This window comes from Ictalurus punctatus, chromosome 2 (genome assembly GCF_001660625.3).
Source record: "Ictalurus punctatus breed USDA103 chromosome 2, Coco_2.0, whole genome shotgun sequence".
NCBI classification, from domain to species: Eukaryota; Metazoa; Chordata; class Actinopteri; order Siluriformes; family Ictaluridae; genus Ictalurus; species Ictalurus punctatus.
The window spans coordinates 30,950,304-30,966,969 of record NC_030417.2 but is presented as its reverse complement, the minus strand read 5'-3'; the positions used below and the strand labels follow the sequence as shown (position 1 = coordinate 30,966,969).

At 42.6% G+C, this 16,666-nt stretch overlaps 1 protein-coding gene across 1 annotated transcript; it reads right to left on the bottom strand.

Moving 5' to 3' along the window:
• Positions 1–11,685: 11,685 nt before the first annotated feature.
• Positions 11,686–16,415, bottom strand: ndufa4a (NDUFA4 mitochondrial complex associated a). The gene is made up of 4 exons (XM_017461608.3): positions 16,254–16,415; positions 13,163–13,251; positions 12,679–12,739; positions 11,686–12,028 (listed from the first exon to the last, which is right to left on the bottom strand). The coding sequence occupies exons 1-4, from the start codon at positions 16,293–16,295 to the stop codon at positions 11,972–11,974; spliced, it is 249 nt and encodes an 82-aa protein (XP_017317097.1). The 5' UTR covers positions 16,296–16,415; the 3' UTR covers positions 11,686–11,971.
• Between the last annotated feature and the right edge of the window lie 251 nt (positions 16,416–16,666).

Sequence of the window (16,666 nt, the reverse complement as noted above, 5' to 3'; positions counted from 1 at the left end):
CACTGCCACCTTCTGAACTGAAGATCAGGAGAGAGAAAGTTAAGCTATAAATTCTACAATGATGCATTGTTTTTTTTTTTCCTCCTTCCTCCTCCCATTTCCCCTCTGTGCAGTGCATCTGGGGACTCTCCATCATCAGCGAGTGTGTAATGAATCCACAGAGACGCGTTTGGGCAAATAATTGAACTGTTATCACTCACGACTTAATTACACACACAGGGAGTCGCTCGGCAGAAGCAGCCAACGAGCGGGCCACTCGGTTAACTCAGAAAAAAAGAAAACGAGAGACTGTGTGTATGTGTGTGTGTGACAGTTCCATCATCTTGGGAGAACAATAAAGAAATTAGCATATCAACAGATATTTAAAGGCATGGCATGGAAGGAGATTTGAGCATCCTGTTATGTACCCATATATGTAAGATATAGATTCAGATAATAACAAGAGGGTTTGAAGGCAGCTCAGAGTTTTAGGTGACAGGGTTGTAGTTGTATTAGCATGACGCTAATCAGCTGCTGGCAGCATGGGATGAGCAGGCGGTCTCAGCCTGGTGCCGTGGCACCCCGGGTCGGCGGCATGGAGTTTGAAGTTTAATGATGCCAGCTGCCGACTCTGCCAGCCTGCGGGCACTAACGAGCTGGCGATGCCAAAAGAGTGGGGCACCTGGATGCCAGGCACGTGTAGCAAGAAAGCAGTATGGACGGTAAGGCAGAATGCCTGTGAAAGGGGGCTCCAGGCGTGCAGAAGCTCCAGTGTTCTTTGAAGAGCGCCCCCTCCCCACCACCCTCCTCCATTTCCATATTTCATTACACACTGCTGAGCGACAGGCCCCTGCCAGATGTTCTATTTTCAGCTATTTAAATTTTGACCTGCTTTTCGCATGCCACCGTGCATGAAGAACAGAAGTGGGGTATGAGGTGGTGGGGAGGGGACGAGATTTCAATCAACACCAGCACAGATGCTGGGATAGATAAGAAGGCAGGGGAAGGGGAAGGGGAAGAGGGGGGTTAGGGGGCGTTTGTTTATTGTGTTGTTCTCTGAGAAAGCAAAGAGAGCTTTAACCCTGTTTAACTCCCACAGTATGTTTGCTTCAGAAGCTCAGTGGCTCGCTGCATATCAACGCCAATCCACCCACTGCAATGAAATAAAGCGACAGAATTCACACTTCAGTTTTTTTTTTTTGTTTGTTGAATGGCTTGTATCCAAACAGCACCAAGGATGTGCAAATAATGTACAAATGAATGAATCGTGAGTGTATACCCAGGTCTTCCTCCCTGAGCTCCGGACTGTGGTGCTGCCTCTCCCACCAGCTATTAACATGGAATTTTTATTGAGACCTCAACAACCAATATTTCACACCAAACTACTGGGACACAACTGACCTTTCTCTGAGTGTGTGTGTGTGTGTGTGTGTGTGTGTGTGTATTAGAGAGATACAGCAAGAGAGAGAGGGAGACAGAGAGAGAGAGAGAGAGATCTGCAGAATACATACACTCTTCGAAAAAGTGTTCTTCAAGGGTTCTTTAAGCACTCTTAGAGATAAAGGTACTAAACTGTACTTTTCCTTGTAGCTGGCCCGGTGCCTTCAAGGGTACATGTTATTTTACCTTTAATATGTATCTTTCACAAGTGGTGCAATAGAAAAGCATTCACCGTTCTGTCGGGAGTTCGAATTCCCAACGATGCCACAGGCAACTGTGGCCAGGAGTGCATCAAAGGGAGGAAGATTGGTTGTGCTCTCTGGGTGAGGGGCAGTATTACTCCCTTCCCTATCCACCACAGCAACACGAGCCAATCACAGGCAGCTGTGAGCTGTACCGGTATGTATACAGAAGATGACAGATAGCATTTTCCTTTGTGTGTTACACTGCGAGTCCCGCCGAGGCCCTGTGTGTGCGGAGTTTGCATGTTCTCCCCGTGCTGTGGGGGTTTCCTCGGGGTACTCCGGTTTCCTCCCCCAGTCCAAAGACATGCATGGTAGGCTGATTGGCGTGTCCAAAGTGTCCGGAGTGTATGAATGTGTGTGTGAATGTGTATGTGATTGTGCCCTGTGATGGATTGGCACCCTGTCCAGGGTGTACCCCGCCTTGTGCCCGATGCTCCCTGTGATAGGCTCCAGGTTTCCCGTGACCCTGAAAAGGAGTAAGCGGTAGAAGATGGATGGATGGATGGTGTTACACTGCTCGGTGTTTGAAACATGGGATGGGAATAGGCAGGTGACCAAAAAATGAGAGTGGGGGAAGGGGGGGATGACACTTACTTTAAGGACTAGTGATGTATGTAAAGCTTTACTCTAAAAGATAACTAAAGGTACACCACATGGACCATCCTAGATATACAATACAAACCAAGTGAAAAGGAATTGTACCATTTGGTAGATGTATTTCTGAGAGGGTTCACAGGATGATTAAGGGTTTAGAGCTTCCAAACAGGAACTACTTGGAACCCTTTCTGATAGGAAAACACTCTGTTGTAGGGTTTTACATAGAACCTTAAGGGTCCCTCAAGAAACAACCGAATAACCCAAAGAACCGTTCTCCATCTGAGGAAGGGGTAAGTCATATTTCTGTAAAAATTGCGAAATGGAGGTACATTTTGCTGCTTTTTGCCCAGGAATAATGTGGGGTGGGGGGTTGGTCAGGTGGGAGCACTCTCTCAAAGGGATTTCAGTTCATTTTTCTTTTGTAGACAAATTGAAAAATACAGGTACAGTTTCCTTTTTCAGCCAGGAATGATTGGGGGTGAAACGTGTAATATGGTTCTGCATAGAACCATTAAGAGCTCAAGAAAGGGTTCTAAATTTTCTTAAGGGTTAAACAGATACATACCTGGATAGACAGATTTGCAGGAATCAGTGCTGTCAACACTCAAGCCCATAAATCACTCTAACCCAATCATCTGTAAGTTGTGCCTGGTGCATAACCCAATCACTTTCAAGCTTGCTCTGTTCATAATCCAGTCAGAAGCGAGCATTCCCACATGGCACTTGACTCTACCAGCCAGCACCACTGAGCTGATGCCAAGAAGACATCATCCAAGACTCATCTCAGGTCACTCTCAGCACACCAAGCAGGATAACGTCAAGGCCATCTCTAGAGTGGGATCCACAGCCAAATTCACTCCCTCCCTACTGCACTGTGCAATATTTTCACCTCCTTTATACCCGCATGATGGAGCCTAACATGCGTTCCAAGTATTCTGCAGGATGCACTAGCCCAGGAATTTCACTATCTTGAAAGCACACAACATTTTATGTACAGTATAGAGGAGTGCTAAAGTTTGCATAGCTTTAGGATAAAATAAAGAAATGTAATTTACACCAAAATGACATTTCAGTGTGTTAGGTTTTCCACATGTTGTCGATATCACACTACCAAAAATTGGGCAAATGGTGTATGTTAAGGTACTAACCATCCATCTATCCATCTATTTTCCATACCGCTTATTCTACGAAGGGTCACGGGGAAGCCTCTGGCCTATCCCAGGAAGCTCGGGGCACAAGGCGGGGGACACCCTGGGCAGAGTGCCAACTCATCACAGTGTTAAGATACTAATAGTGGAAAAATCATTCTTCTTTGGAGCAGCTTTTGGATCCTTTCACCTCCTAATCTTCCGGACATTTCTATAGTAAATATGTCAGATGTAATATGCTGACATTCAACTGGTGAATGCTGAATGGGTCACGACAAAATCTGTTTTTCTGTCAAGTTTGCACTGTTTTTGATTGTCTACACGTTGAAATTAATTTTTTCTGTAGAGAAATCGTCCCCCCCCCCCCCCCCCCCCCGTTCTAGTTTACAGACAGTTGTTTACACTCCATCCGATATGATCCCGTCGTCCTGTTTATTTATTTCATTTCGCACTTGTTTTGCACTGTCGTGTATTTGCCCTTTATGTAGCAATGTGTACCGTGACACCATATTGTTATACGCTGACCATGGTCCTGAAGAAATGATTAATCCTCCTGCGGTGTATACAATAACGATGCGCAATGCATTCACAGCCTTTATTTATGACATGCTGATAGTGCTGGCATTTCTACCGCAGGGTTTATTTTTCAAGGTTTTCCAGTGCTTCTGGAGGCGTAATAGTAGGGTGCATATTAATTAATTTCACAAAAACAGCTTAAGGTCACAGTGATTTCAAGTTGAAATCCAGAATCAGATACGGATATCCGGAGCACTAAACAGACACAAATAGTGGCATTGGGACACATCCCTAGTCTAAACGGTATATACAGGAATGACGATACAACTCCACTCGACTTCCAGCAGGATGCTGTATAACAGTAAATTTGAGCTCACAAAATTTCATATTCATAAATTGAAAGCTATAAACATTTATTTTGAAGTGTTGCCAAGAAACCATTGCCATCGAAAGCCTTTAATCCATCTATACTCACCAAATGCAGCAAAAACAATCAGTTTCCACTATGATCAAGTCATTTTCAGAGACGGTTCATAATGTAATATATGCAACAATATCAAAGCAGCTTAGACAGCACAAACAAGGGTTATTGCTTCATAGTCTTGTGCATTTGTGTGGATAGAACTGCTGGCAGAAAAACCACAGTGACATCTTCCAGGCTTGATCTTCCAGTCTGACAAGGGAATACAAGCTCTGGTAATAAGTTGTTACTGGAACTTTAGCAAAGTCTAATGAAAAAGGGAGAAGAAAAAAAAAAAAAGAACTGAAAAAAATTGAAAGGCTAAGAACATTCCACACTGCTAATATTTGCCCATCCACTCGCTTGTATAAGAGCTTGCTATTCTGAGAGATAGACTAATCTAAAGCCAACAGTGGAGCCTTAAACCCAGAGAACAATAAGCCCTGAACCAAATACACACAGGCATAGTCACTTAATACCCTCTCTGGAACATTCTTAACTTGAATACACTACTTTAAAGATATTAAAGTATACCTGTAATCGGAAAAAGAACTGCTGCTGCATTAGTGATGAGAAGAGGAGTTCGAGAACACGAGATTAGACTAGACTAGTCGAATTACTGGTGATAATGAGGTGATAAGAGGTTAGCGTGCAAATCATATAGGAGCCACAGCCCTTTATACAATTCCCTAAATTTGGGGAACATAAGGTCTTGTAATGTTTTGTACTACAGCATTTTGGATCTCTCAAATCTCATTGGTCAGAAGGTGTTCATTCATTTTCTGAGACAGCAAGGTCGGGCTGCAAGACAAATCTCAGGTATATAGTAACAGTCTGCACAGGGGCTTGTACGGTGGACGCTCCACGGAAACGGATCGAGAACGTGTGTAATCATCGATTAGGTGACACTGTCTGTGAGGAGACGTTTATGTAGCATTTACGGACGGAGTCTCGAGCGTCAGGGTTTTATAACTGAGGAAAAGTGTTATTGGAAAATAACTTCCCCACTCTGTCATTGAATATTTACCTACAGAAGCATGCCCCGTTGTGTTTTATGCCTCACATAACTAATGTCATATTTAGTGCCTATTGTTTGCAGTTGATTACTTGCGGTCTGTGATACAAGGTGTGTTCCCTTTTGAAGCTCTGCCACATCTGTCAGTCATTTGCATTTTTACATTTACATTTACGGCACTTGGCAGACGCCCTTAACCAGAGCTACTTACAGAAGTGCTTTGAAGTCTCTATGAATAAATACATCCCGATACCATCACTCTTAAAACTCTGTTGGGAGGAAATATATTAAGAAAAACAGACATCATCATTTTTTTTTTTCAATGAAAAGTGTTAATTTAAGTACTTTAGACTTTGTTTGAAGACCACCGGTGACTGTTTGGACATCTGGGGGAAGTTCATTCCACCACCTAGGTGCCAGAACAGAGAAGAGTCTTGATACCCTGAGAGATGATGGCACCAGTCTAGCGGTGCTAGAGGATCGGAGGGAGCGTGGTGCAGTGCGGGGTGTGATAACTGATTTGAGGTAAGTGGGTGCTGGTCCATTTTTGGCTTTGTAGGCAAGCATCAGAGTTTTAAATCTAATGAAGGGAGCTACAGGAAGCCAGTGGAGGGAGCGTAGCAGTGGGGTGGTGTGGGAGAACTTAGGAAAGTTGAAATCCAGTCAAGCAGCTGCATCCTGGATCAGTCATCTCTTCAGAAAATGAAACGCAGTTCAGATAAGTTCAGGTTGGATGACTAACTTGGCCAGTTGTTTATGGACCATATTTTGAAATCTTTTTTAAGGATGGCTCTCTGTAAATGGACTTCCAGACTTCGCTTTCCAATGTTTATGAAAGGCAGTGTATATGCATGGATAGAAATCATGGTCACAGGAACATCCAGTGTCTGCACGGAACCTAAACTGATATAACCTATGAGTCTATATTTCACACCTGTCTTCCACCATGGAAATGATGTGCGTCTAAAGGGATTCTTGACTGACAGCTGCAGTGTGCTTGATTCTGGTTCAGGTTGACTCTTTTAAATATTTAATCTGGCTGCCATCTCACCTCGGTTGGCTTCGGTGCTGTCATAACATGTCCAGATAAATGGATATGGATCCTTCTTACTGATGCATCTACCTACTATATGGCATGATAGTTAAAGGGAGAGGGGGAGAGGGAGAAAGATGGGGAGAGACAGAGATGCAGGGTGTGTGTGCGCGAGTGAGTGAGTGAGAGTGAGAGAGCGAGATATGCAGGATGTGTGTGTGTGTTAGTGAGAGTGAGAGAGAGAGAGAGAGATGCAGGGTGTGTGTGTGAGTGAGTGAGTGAGAGAGAGTGAGACAGATGCAGGGTGTGTGAGTGTGTGTGTGAGTGAGTGAGAGAGTGAGACAGATGCAGGGTGTGTGTGAGTGAGTGAGTGAGAGCGCGAGACAGATGCAGGGTGTGTGTGTGAGTGAGAGAGAGAGTGAGACAGATGCAGGGTGTGTGTGTGAGTGAGAGAGAGAGTGAGACAGACGCAGGGTGTGTGTGTGAGTGAGAGAGAGAGTGAGACAGATGCAGGGCGTGTGTGAGTGAGAGAGAGCGAGACAGATGCAGGGTGTGTGTGAGTGAGTGAGTGAGTGAGTGAGAGAGAGTGAGACAGATGCAGGGTGTGTGTGAGTGAGAGAGAGAGTGAGACAGATGCAGGGCGTGTGTGAGTGAGAGAGAGCGAGACAGATGCAGGGTGTGTGTGAGTGAGTGAGTGAGTGAGAGAGAGTGAGACAGATGCAGGGTGTGTGTGTGAGTGAGAGAGAGAGTGAGACAGATGCAGGGTGTGTGTGAGTGAGAGAGAGAGAGTGAGACAGATGCAGGGCGTGTGTGTGTGTGTGAGTGAGAGAGAGAGCGAGACAGATGCAGGGTGTGTGTGAGTGAGTGAGTGAGTGAGAGAGAGTGAGACAGATGCAGGGTGTGTGTGTGAGTGAGAGAGAGAGTGAGACAGATGCAGGGTGTGTGTGAGTGAGAGAGAGAGTGAGACAGATGCAGGGTGTGTGTGTGAGTGAGAGAGAGAGTGAGACAGATGCAGGGTGTGTGTGTGAGTGAGTGAGAGAGAGTGAGACAGATGCAGGGTGTGTGTGTGAGTGAGAGAGAGAGAGTGAGACAGATGCAGGGCGTGTGTGTGTGAGTGAGAGAGAGAGAGTGAGACAGATGCAGGGCGTGTGTGTGAGAGTGAGAGAGAGTGAGACAGATGCAGGGTGTGTGTGTGAGTGAGAGAGAGAGTGAGACAGATGCAGGGTGTGTGTGTGTGAGTAAGTGAGAGAGTGAGACAGATGCAGGGCGTGTGTGTGTGAGTTAGTGAGAGAGTGAGACAGATGCAGGGCGTGTGTGAGTGAGAGAGAGCGAGACAGATGCAGGGTGTGTGTGAGTGAGAGAGAGAGAGTGAGACAGATGCAGGGCGTGTGTGTGTGAGTGAGTGAGAGAGTGAGACAGATGCAGGGCGTGTGTGTGAGAGTGAGAGAGAGAGTGAGACAGATGCAGGGCGTGTGTGTGTGAGTGAGTGAGAGAGTGAGACAGATGCAGGGCGTGTGTGTGTGAGAGAGAGAGTGAGACAGATGCAGGGCGTGTGTGTGTGAGTGAGTGAGAGAGTGAGACAGATGCAGGGTGTGTGTGTGAGAGTGAGAGAGAGAGTGAGAGAGACAGACAGAAATAAATCAATTCCCTAAAGTAGCACGACAGGCTTAAAGTGTGTGTTTGTAGAAGACCTCCTCCCTGTTCTGGTGTTGCAGTCCACCTTACAGGTGGTGTTCTGTATGTGTGTGCGCACATTTTCACTCCACACTGATCCTCTCGTGACCTGCACCAGGCCATTTGCAGCACTCCTGCCCCTCCGTCCTCCTCAGCCTCTCATTATTTTTCTCATCAGAACTGTCTCCACGGCGACACAAAGCCCTCCGTCCTCAGGTGGTGATAAGAGGTCAGGGAGTCTCACCCTGACTGACCTCTCAGATGTGTCGCAGCCAGAGGACTCCAAATAGCTGATTTTTGGCCATCTGGAGCTGCACACTCAGGCCAGGCACGTGGGAGCCTTAAATGACTGTACAAGACAAGACATTTACTCAGGAGATCTCTGACGTGTGTTTAAAATATTTTTGGTTAAAGGAAAGAAGAAGAAAAAAAGACCATATTTGAGCACAAATCCATATTCCAGCTCTGTTAATTCAGACGTCTTTTCTCTCAACTACTCGACATTCCTTCAAGCCTATAAGCAAAAACATTATCCGCGCTCTAAAGATGAAAATAACTATTCTTTCATTAGCGATGAAAACAAGTAGGCTAATAACCTTTGGGAGGGCGGGTGAAGTGTTTTTTTTTTTTTTTTTTTTTTTTTAAGTGTGAAGGTCTTCTTGACATTTGGTGGCGTTGCGTAAGCTTCTCATCCTCCACCACACACGATCTTGTCTGAGAGGAGCGAAGCGCGACCCAGTGACATTTACCACAGGAAAAAAAATGTCATTCCTACGAAGGGGATTCAGTTAAAGAGCCACTTGTTTTTCCTCAGTTCATCGCGACTCCTACGGGAACGGCGCTAGTTTTTATTTACTGCTAACTCTACACAGGATCCTTTATTTAAAACTATGACTTTTATCATCCTGAAAGAAGAAAAAAAAAATACATGATGTGTGCTGCTGATCCATTTAAAGGTGCAAAATGTCTGAGCACAAAGGAAACAAGACATCAAACAGGTACTATAACCATTACACGAAGGTTTCCCTACAGACGCTTGTGAATCGAATAGCATCCGAATCACATGCTTACAGGTACCACTATTAGTATTTATACCACATCCTTATTGAATTCTCACATCTGGTTGGTGGAGTTAATTAATATCCAACGGTTTACATGCCGATGCTTTCTATAAGACGTTTATTTACCATTCATGGAAGGAGTCTCAGATTTGGTTTCTCAGTATCAGAAGCTTACAACAAGCTGTTTTTTTGTCTTCCTGAGTTCAAGAGAGACTGGTGAGGGAATGAGAGAGGCCTCCAGCTGCGATCACATCAGTGAGGACAGGAACTAACCCGTTTCATGAACGTTCCCCAACATTAAACGTAACTATAGATGGATAAAAAAAAAAAATTTTAAAGAATGGAACGTTATTTAATTAATGAAAAAAAAAATGTCAGTGTTGACAAGGGAAACAAAAGTGTACAGGGCATACTATTATATGAAAATACTCAACTTTGGATTGTAAACACTAAAAAAGTGAATACATCTTGAATATAGTCCAAATTATCTAGTATTTCCTATTATACAATTAAGATTAGTAAACCTATTTCTAGACATTATTTTTATTTCAGGTTGGAGATGATCTACTGGCGGACAATTTTGCAGATTTTAAGCATTTATTGTTAGAAGCAAAATGATCTGCCAATAGAATAAGAAAATGTAACAGGCTGATTAATCTTAATTGATTTAAATTATTTGTGTTATATTATAATAAATTTGCTCATTTAAGATATTCACTGTGTAAGAAAATTTTTTGAAGGGTAACACTAACTCTGCTGCATCACCAACCCGTGGTTGATTATTTCCCCATAACAGCACACCCCACAGTGGTTTATCTTCCATTTATATGTGGAAGATAAATACATAATATAGTCTCGAACAGCGAACTATCTGGAAATCTAGAACAGCTTGGCTCGTGGTATGATAATGTGTTTTTATTCATGTTAAAGCATCCTTTACTTCATGTGCATTCAATTACTAAAAGACAGACTTGGGGAAAACCCCAAAATAGGAAATTCTGTATTACATAGACATTAATGCTGCGTTAACAAGAGTTGGTATCATTAAAGATAAACACCGTAGTTACTACTGTATAATAAACAAGTACAGTTCCATTGGAGATAAAAATGAACTTGCTTGGAAACAAGCTGGCTACATAGCTAGTTCATAATTTTCATTAAACCATTTTAGGTCTTACACACTCACCTCCATCCAAGGTGCTGCATCACAAATGCAGCCTTTAGCCAGACATCTCATGGTGTTTTCCCAGCTTGGCCTGCTCGTGCGAATTCACACAACTAGCCCAGCAGAGCTTTTCTTAGAACTCACATTCATTCATCTTCAGTATGAAAGGCCTGAGGTGGGAATACCACATACTGCAATTACCACATACAATTTTGCACTCGTCTCCTTTAATGAACAGTGGACTAGTTCAACAAGACAGACTTCATTTACAAACCATAATGGACTTTCTTTTACTTTCACACACTCTGTTGTTACGCAGATGAGGACCGGTTCCCTTCAGAGTCTGGTTCCTCTCAAGGTTTCTTCCTCAGATCATCTTAGGGAGTCTGTCCGCTCACTTAAAATCTGTATCCTGTGTTTTATATTTCTGTAAAGCTGCTTTGAGACGATGTCCATTGTACACAAATAAAACTGAATTGAATATACTGTAGACGGGATGCTAGTCAATCACAGGCTTGCACATGCATTCAGACCTAGAGCCAATTTATTTTAGCCAAAGCATGTTTTTGGAAGGTAGGAGGAAACTGGAGAACCCAGAGGGAACCCACAGTGTCACAGTAAGAACATGAGGAACTCCGCTGGCAGTAACCCGAGCTCAGGACTGAACCGGGGCCCATGAGACAGTAACGCAACTACTGCACCAACATGCCACCCACTAGACAAAAGAAAGTGAAATTAGCAGAGAGAAAATGTTTAACATGCCTATGCAGTGTAGTAGCATTGAGCTTAATACAATTTTATATTTCGGGTGATGCAGAATTGGGGTGGAAAACCCCATGGAGGCAGTGCTAGAGGTACTGTAAGTAATTGGACAGCACAATAGATTTAACAATAAAAGTGCCAAGTCCAGCACTTCCCTTAGTCAAGACTGGCCTTATTAAAAAAAAAATTATATCAGACCAGAAAGAACCATCCAAAGCACAGGGTTCAAGAGTTTAATTATAGAAGTGGCCAGCAGTCAGGACATGCCAATGTGCAAGCCCACAGCAGGAAGGGACAGAGAGGAGGAGGTGGTTTATCTCCAATTCTTCTCCGTGAGCTAAGAATATTACAGACTTTCAGCAGGGACTCCAGGATTGTCTGTCTGTACAATTCTGTCTCCTGGAAGACAGCCATTATTTGGCTCTCTTTGAAAGGTTATGCTGGTAGGAGCTATTCAGGATGACAACACTGGAGCTAATTAGTTAAGAAGGATGACTTTTCTGACTTCTGCTTTCAGGAACCAAGGACGCTTTTAAAGATGCGAGACCAACAAACTCACGCAAACATAAGCACGACCCATAGCCATGATGTTCTCTGTACAAGGGAGATAAGCCTCCTTTATTGTGTTGCTATAGACAACCTCAAAGAATGAGAGAATAAAAACAAGCAAAATTTAGACCAAACAATTTATAAAAAGGTCGTAAGATGATTAGTCTCAAAATTGTGCGGTTTAGCCTGTTTTCTCAAATTGGGTTAGAGGATGCTGGAGGGGGAAGAAAAAAAAAAACCACACAGATCACTTCTTTAATTTTCATTTTTCTCAAGCCTTTGGTCCAGCAGTGCGCAGGGGAGGAGGCTTCTCCAGATTCTGTGGATTTAGAAGTCTGGCCGATCCTTCTTCAGTTTGCTGTAGTCCGTGTTCACGGAGAAAAACTGGGCAACAAAAACAAGCAAAAAAAAAATAAAAAGAATTTCCAAATTCCCAATTTAGAAACAAGTGGCCTCCTTAACGAGATCTTTGGAAAATTCAATAACTTTGAACGCTGTTTAAGTGTCTAACTCGACTCTGTATCAAATTCACATTAAGGCGAGTGCTTGATTAGATTTGTGACTAGTAACGGAGCTTGCATAAAATGAGCTAATGCAAGGTTTAATGAATTAAACTCATTAAGGCTTTAGATTGGGTTCTGATTCGGTCATTCGCTCCTGCCAGAACTCTTAATTTGATCCCCTTAGGCAACATGGCAAGAGTGCAAGGCTTACACGCGTTCGCAAACCTCTAATCTTTGCTTTCAGTTTACATACACGTAATGATCTTAGCTCGGCGGCAAAACATTGAGATGTGAGCAGATCTTCAATGTAATGGCATGCACATTTCATTTCACACAGATCTCTCATACTACCCCCCCCCCCCCCTTTTTTTTTAAACATTTGGATTTTGAAAAAAAATACTTGGAGGTATTAAGAACTTGGTCTCATTAATCCCATATCTAATTTTAAATAAATAAATAAATAAATAACCCCGTGTGCTGCTTTTAATTCTGATGTAATGTGTGAATTATTGAAAATCTCCATCTTCCTACCTTGTACTGATCATTGGGCCCCAGTTTGTTCCAGGGTTCAGGGTTGTTCGATTTGTCCCAGCTGTGGATGAGTGGATGAATGAATGTGTGAATGAATAATGAGGACATGCTTGAAAAAACAGGCTCAATGGAGCGTTAATGCCTTTAACCACAAGGAAAAAACGACGCAATCCAACAACCATCCAAACTCATTAGAGTAACGGAAGCATGTAAAATTGCTCATTAACATTACAGACAGGGACTGATGAACGTTTTACTGTAACTCCTAAATCATCCACTTAATGACAGTCTCCTTAAAAGAAAATTGTGGATAGAAAAACAAGGAGTAGATTTACAGTGCAAACATTAATTCCTTTAGTGAAAAGGTTTTTTAATTAATATTATTGTTATTATTAATATTTAATGTAGTCATTTAAATAATCCACATCCACAAATAAACTGCTGATGAGGTGTGGAGCTGTGCTGGCGGTGCTGTTGATCTTACCAGACGTCTGGGTTACGGAGAGCCAGTCTAGCCAGGTAAGACATAGACATCACACAGCCGCCTCCGATGAACACGAAGAGGGGGATCAGCTACAAGGAGGAAGGCAGGAAATAACTTTACTGTGCAATTCACTACTCATACACCTTCATAAATGCTATACAGTTAATTAAAAGAAGAGAATAAAGTGGCTGATTACAACTGACAGTGATGGTCATGGCATCGACATCAATATTACACTACAGGATCTAGATTTGAGCATTGCAGGTACTGTGATGAACCCAGAAAACAGACACGCCCACATTAATACTACAGCCCAGCTTTAAGAAATCATATATAACAAAAATGACATGGAAATGTTATTTACTTTTTACTCCTGCCTAGGTGATCTTCCTGCCAAGATCATGCTGGGTAAAGAGGCTTTAATCAAGCTGTTAGCTAGCTACATGCCATATCATCACAGACAAACAAATATTATAATAACTAAATAGAATTTAAAATCAAAATATAATCTCATCTAGGTATTATAATATAATTATAACTAAATATTTCATTTTGTAATCATATACAGCTTGTTAAAAGGGCTGTGACATCCATGTCAGACCTTAGTCTTAATGTGCAATTTTCTCCTTCTCCACTTTTGGAAGTAACCAGCTTATAACTGCAATCTTAACTTCTGATAAATGCCAAAGAGAAACACACTGCAGTTCAGGAGAGCAAGTCGTTTCAGAATTATTTACAGTAGAACATGTCCAATTTTCACTATGGGAAGTTTTTTTTTTTTTTTTTTTTCCAGGCCTCCACACCAGTACATAAACCAAACCATTTCGGTACTGTTTTAAAAACATGACACGGCTGTAGACGCTTTAACAGTTTACACCAAACTTGCTCGTTTTTTAAGCTCATTAAGTGGACTAAGAAAAGGGAAAACATGGACCGTAATCATCATTAGGGAGGCTGTGTGCAGAATAAGTGAATATATAAAGGCAAAGGAGTCTATATCAGCTTAATTTTGCCCGAAACATTTTCGTGGGGAGGGGGGGCTTTTCAATGTCTGATTGCTGAGGTCTGAGGAATTAAAGTGCGTTTAAATTCCAAACCCAGACCACATACTCCCCAGGGTACATCATGATGTGATCACATTATCTGGTGGAACATTTTAATGTGATCTGAAGGAGTTCTTACCTCCCCCCGCCCTATTAATGACAGGTTCATTCTTCTTTTAAAAAAGAAGGGGAAAAAAACCAACCCTGAATCCAACAAGACAACATAAGTTTCAAAACTTCTGTTCTCAGATAATTGCCAAATTAATGACTTTCTTTCTAGATTTTACTGTTTTTATAGCCCTTCAGTAACATTATTTTATTTATTTTTTAAAAATAAATATAAAAAAAGAGCCTAACAACAACTTTAGCAACTTTTTGAGCAAACATTAGCAACTGTCCTGCACTCGATACACACACACTGGTCACTGTTTACCACTGTTCCCGGTCACCGATCCCCACTGCTAACAACTCCTGATCCCCACTGCTAACAACCAATGATCCCCACTGCTCCCGGTCACCACTGTTCCCAGTCATTAATCACCACTGTCTGTCCAGTCAAACTGCTCAGCAGTATGATACTGAACGTTGCCCAGGGTGCGCCAGGGGAGGCTCCTTCCGTGCACACACACACCCATTCATGCACAACGGACACTTTGGACTCGCCAATCCGCCTACCACGCATGTCTTTGGACTGGGGAAGGAAACCGGAGTACCCAGACGAAACCCCCGCAGCATAGGGAGAACAGGGAGAACATGCAAACTCCACACACACAGGGCCACGGTGGGAATCGAACCCCCGACCCTGGAGGTGTGAGGCGAACGTGCTAACCACTAAGCCTGAAAAGAAGAAGACCCAAGTATCTCACTTTATATTTTGTGAATGATTGCAAATCACTTTCCCAAATGTGCTTCTTAGCAAATTCCACAGCTAATGCAGCTAAAGTCACCATTGTCTCCGATTGTATTCACAGAAACATCTCAATTTAAATTTTTAACCCGAAAACGCTTACTGTCTGTATAATTCTCCTGATTTGTTATTGCTGTAGTATCAGAAGCACGAGCTGTAAAGGCATAGCCCTCTTCAGGAAAGGGAGCGGGGCACAGCAGCTCATTTGCATGTAAAGAGACACACACTAAAACAACTCGTCTTAGCTTCCACCCAAAAAGGAACATTTACAGCACGGTATAATAAGTGATCTGTGGTATTTTGGGCTGAAACGTCACACACATTCTGGGTACACCAAGACTTATATTACATCTTGTAAAAAAGTTCATAATAGGTCCCCATTAATATGGCATTTGGTCTGTGACGTCATCTGGTGACTTCTAGCGACTTATTAGCGTCAGCTTTCTCCTCAAAACAGCTGGTAACACTGATCCTGGTGTTAGACGTTACTGGACATACTAGTGCGACTGATTTACTTCCCCCAGCAGTGTGTGGAGCGGACCGGGTAAAACACACACACACACGTGATTAAAACACAGCAGCACGCGTCACTTTTTGACCTCAACCTCACACACACACTACGTCCTTCATGCCCTCACAGTTAGCTTTCAGCTTCGTCACGAACACAGATTCACACTAATTTAATTAAATACTCCAACAAAATTAATTATCCTTCATTTTTAAACCCTGTATAACCCTTGCAAAACTGTACAACTCGAATGAACCAAAAACAACTGTAGTATTTATTTTCTTTCCTCACAGAACTTTCTCAGCGCGTCCTCGGTACCTCCGAGCGACGCGTCACTTTGACATTTCTTCACACGTTAGTTTACGTCGAAAGTTTCCTAACTTTTATTTTACTTATTGTTAAAACAATGTTGCTTCATACACACTCTTTAAACACCATATTAAAAGCACTAAATGTTGTCACTCAAACTGGACTAATTTTAAAAGTAGCTAATTTCGCGAGTTAGCCACCTTGCTAGCGTCCTCGTCCTTTGATTTAATCCGTGTATTAGCATGACTGACCTAGCTAATAAAACTTTGTAAACTGCTAACCAACGGTCCATATTGTGAATGTACCGTGTTTAGCTTTACTTACAGCCGGGTGGCTCTTCAGCTGTCGGCTAACTGTGCTCAACATTCTGGTTCTGGTAAAAAAATAAATAAATTCACAGAGCGACAACGGGTTTAACTGCGGCCTTGAAGAGAGTCACACTGAGCGAGAAAGCTAACGCTAGTAGCGACACGATGACGTCACTTCAAGTACAGACAGAGGTACTTTAAAATGTGCCTGTCTTAAATTCTATTTTAGCCATTTTTTTCTTTCTGTAGTCACTAACAACCGTATTTTTTAACGATTAATAACTCATCAGCCTGTTTTTAATTCATTGTTTAAGTTTAAAATATATAAATCTATATATGTTCAGATGTTAATCGCGGAATGTCGTAGTTGTTTTAGTTGTTTACGACAGGCAATATTTTGGACACCCAATCCTGTCAGTGTAAACGGTA

What these genes read in the sequence shown, in the direction of transcription:
- ndufa4a (XM_017461608.3), bottom strand. Translation starts at nt 16,295, where the DNA reads ATGTTGAGCACAGTTAGCCGACAGCTGAAGAGCCACCCGGCT. An exon ending in AGCTGAAGAGCCACCCGGCT is followed by an intron (nt 13,252 to 16,253) that starts GTAAGTAAAGCT and finishes TCCTCCTTGTAG; the next exon opens with CTGATCCCCCTCTTCGTGTT. An exon ending in GGCCCAATGATCAGTACAAG is followed by an intron (nt 12,029 to 12,678) that starts GTAGGAAGATGG and finishes TTTGTTGCCCAG; the next exon opens with TTTTTCTCCGTGAACACGGA.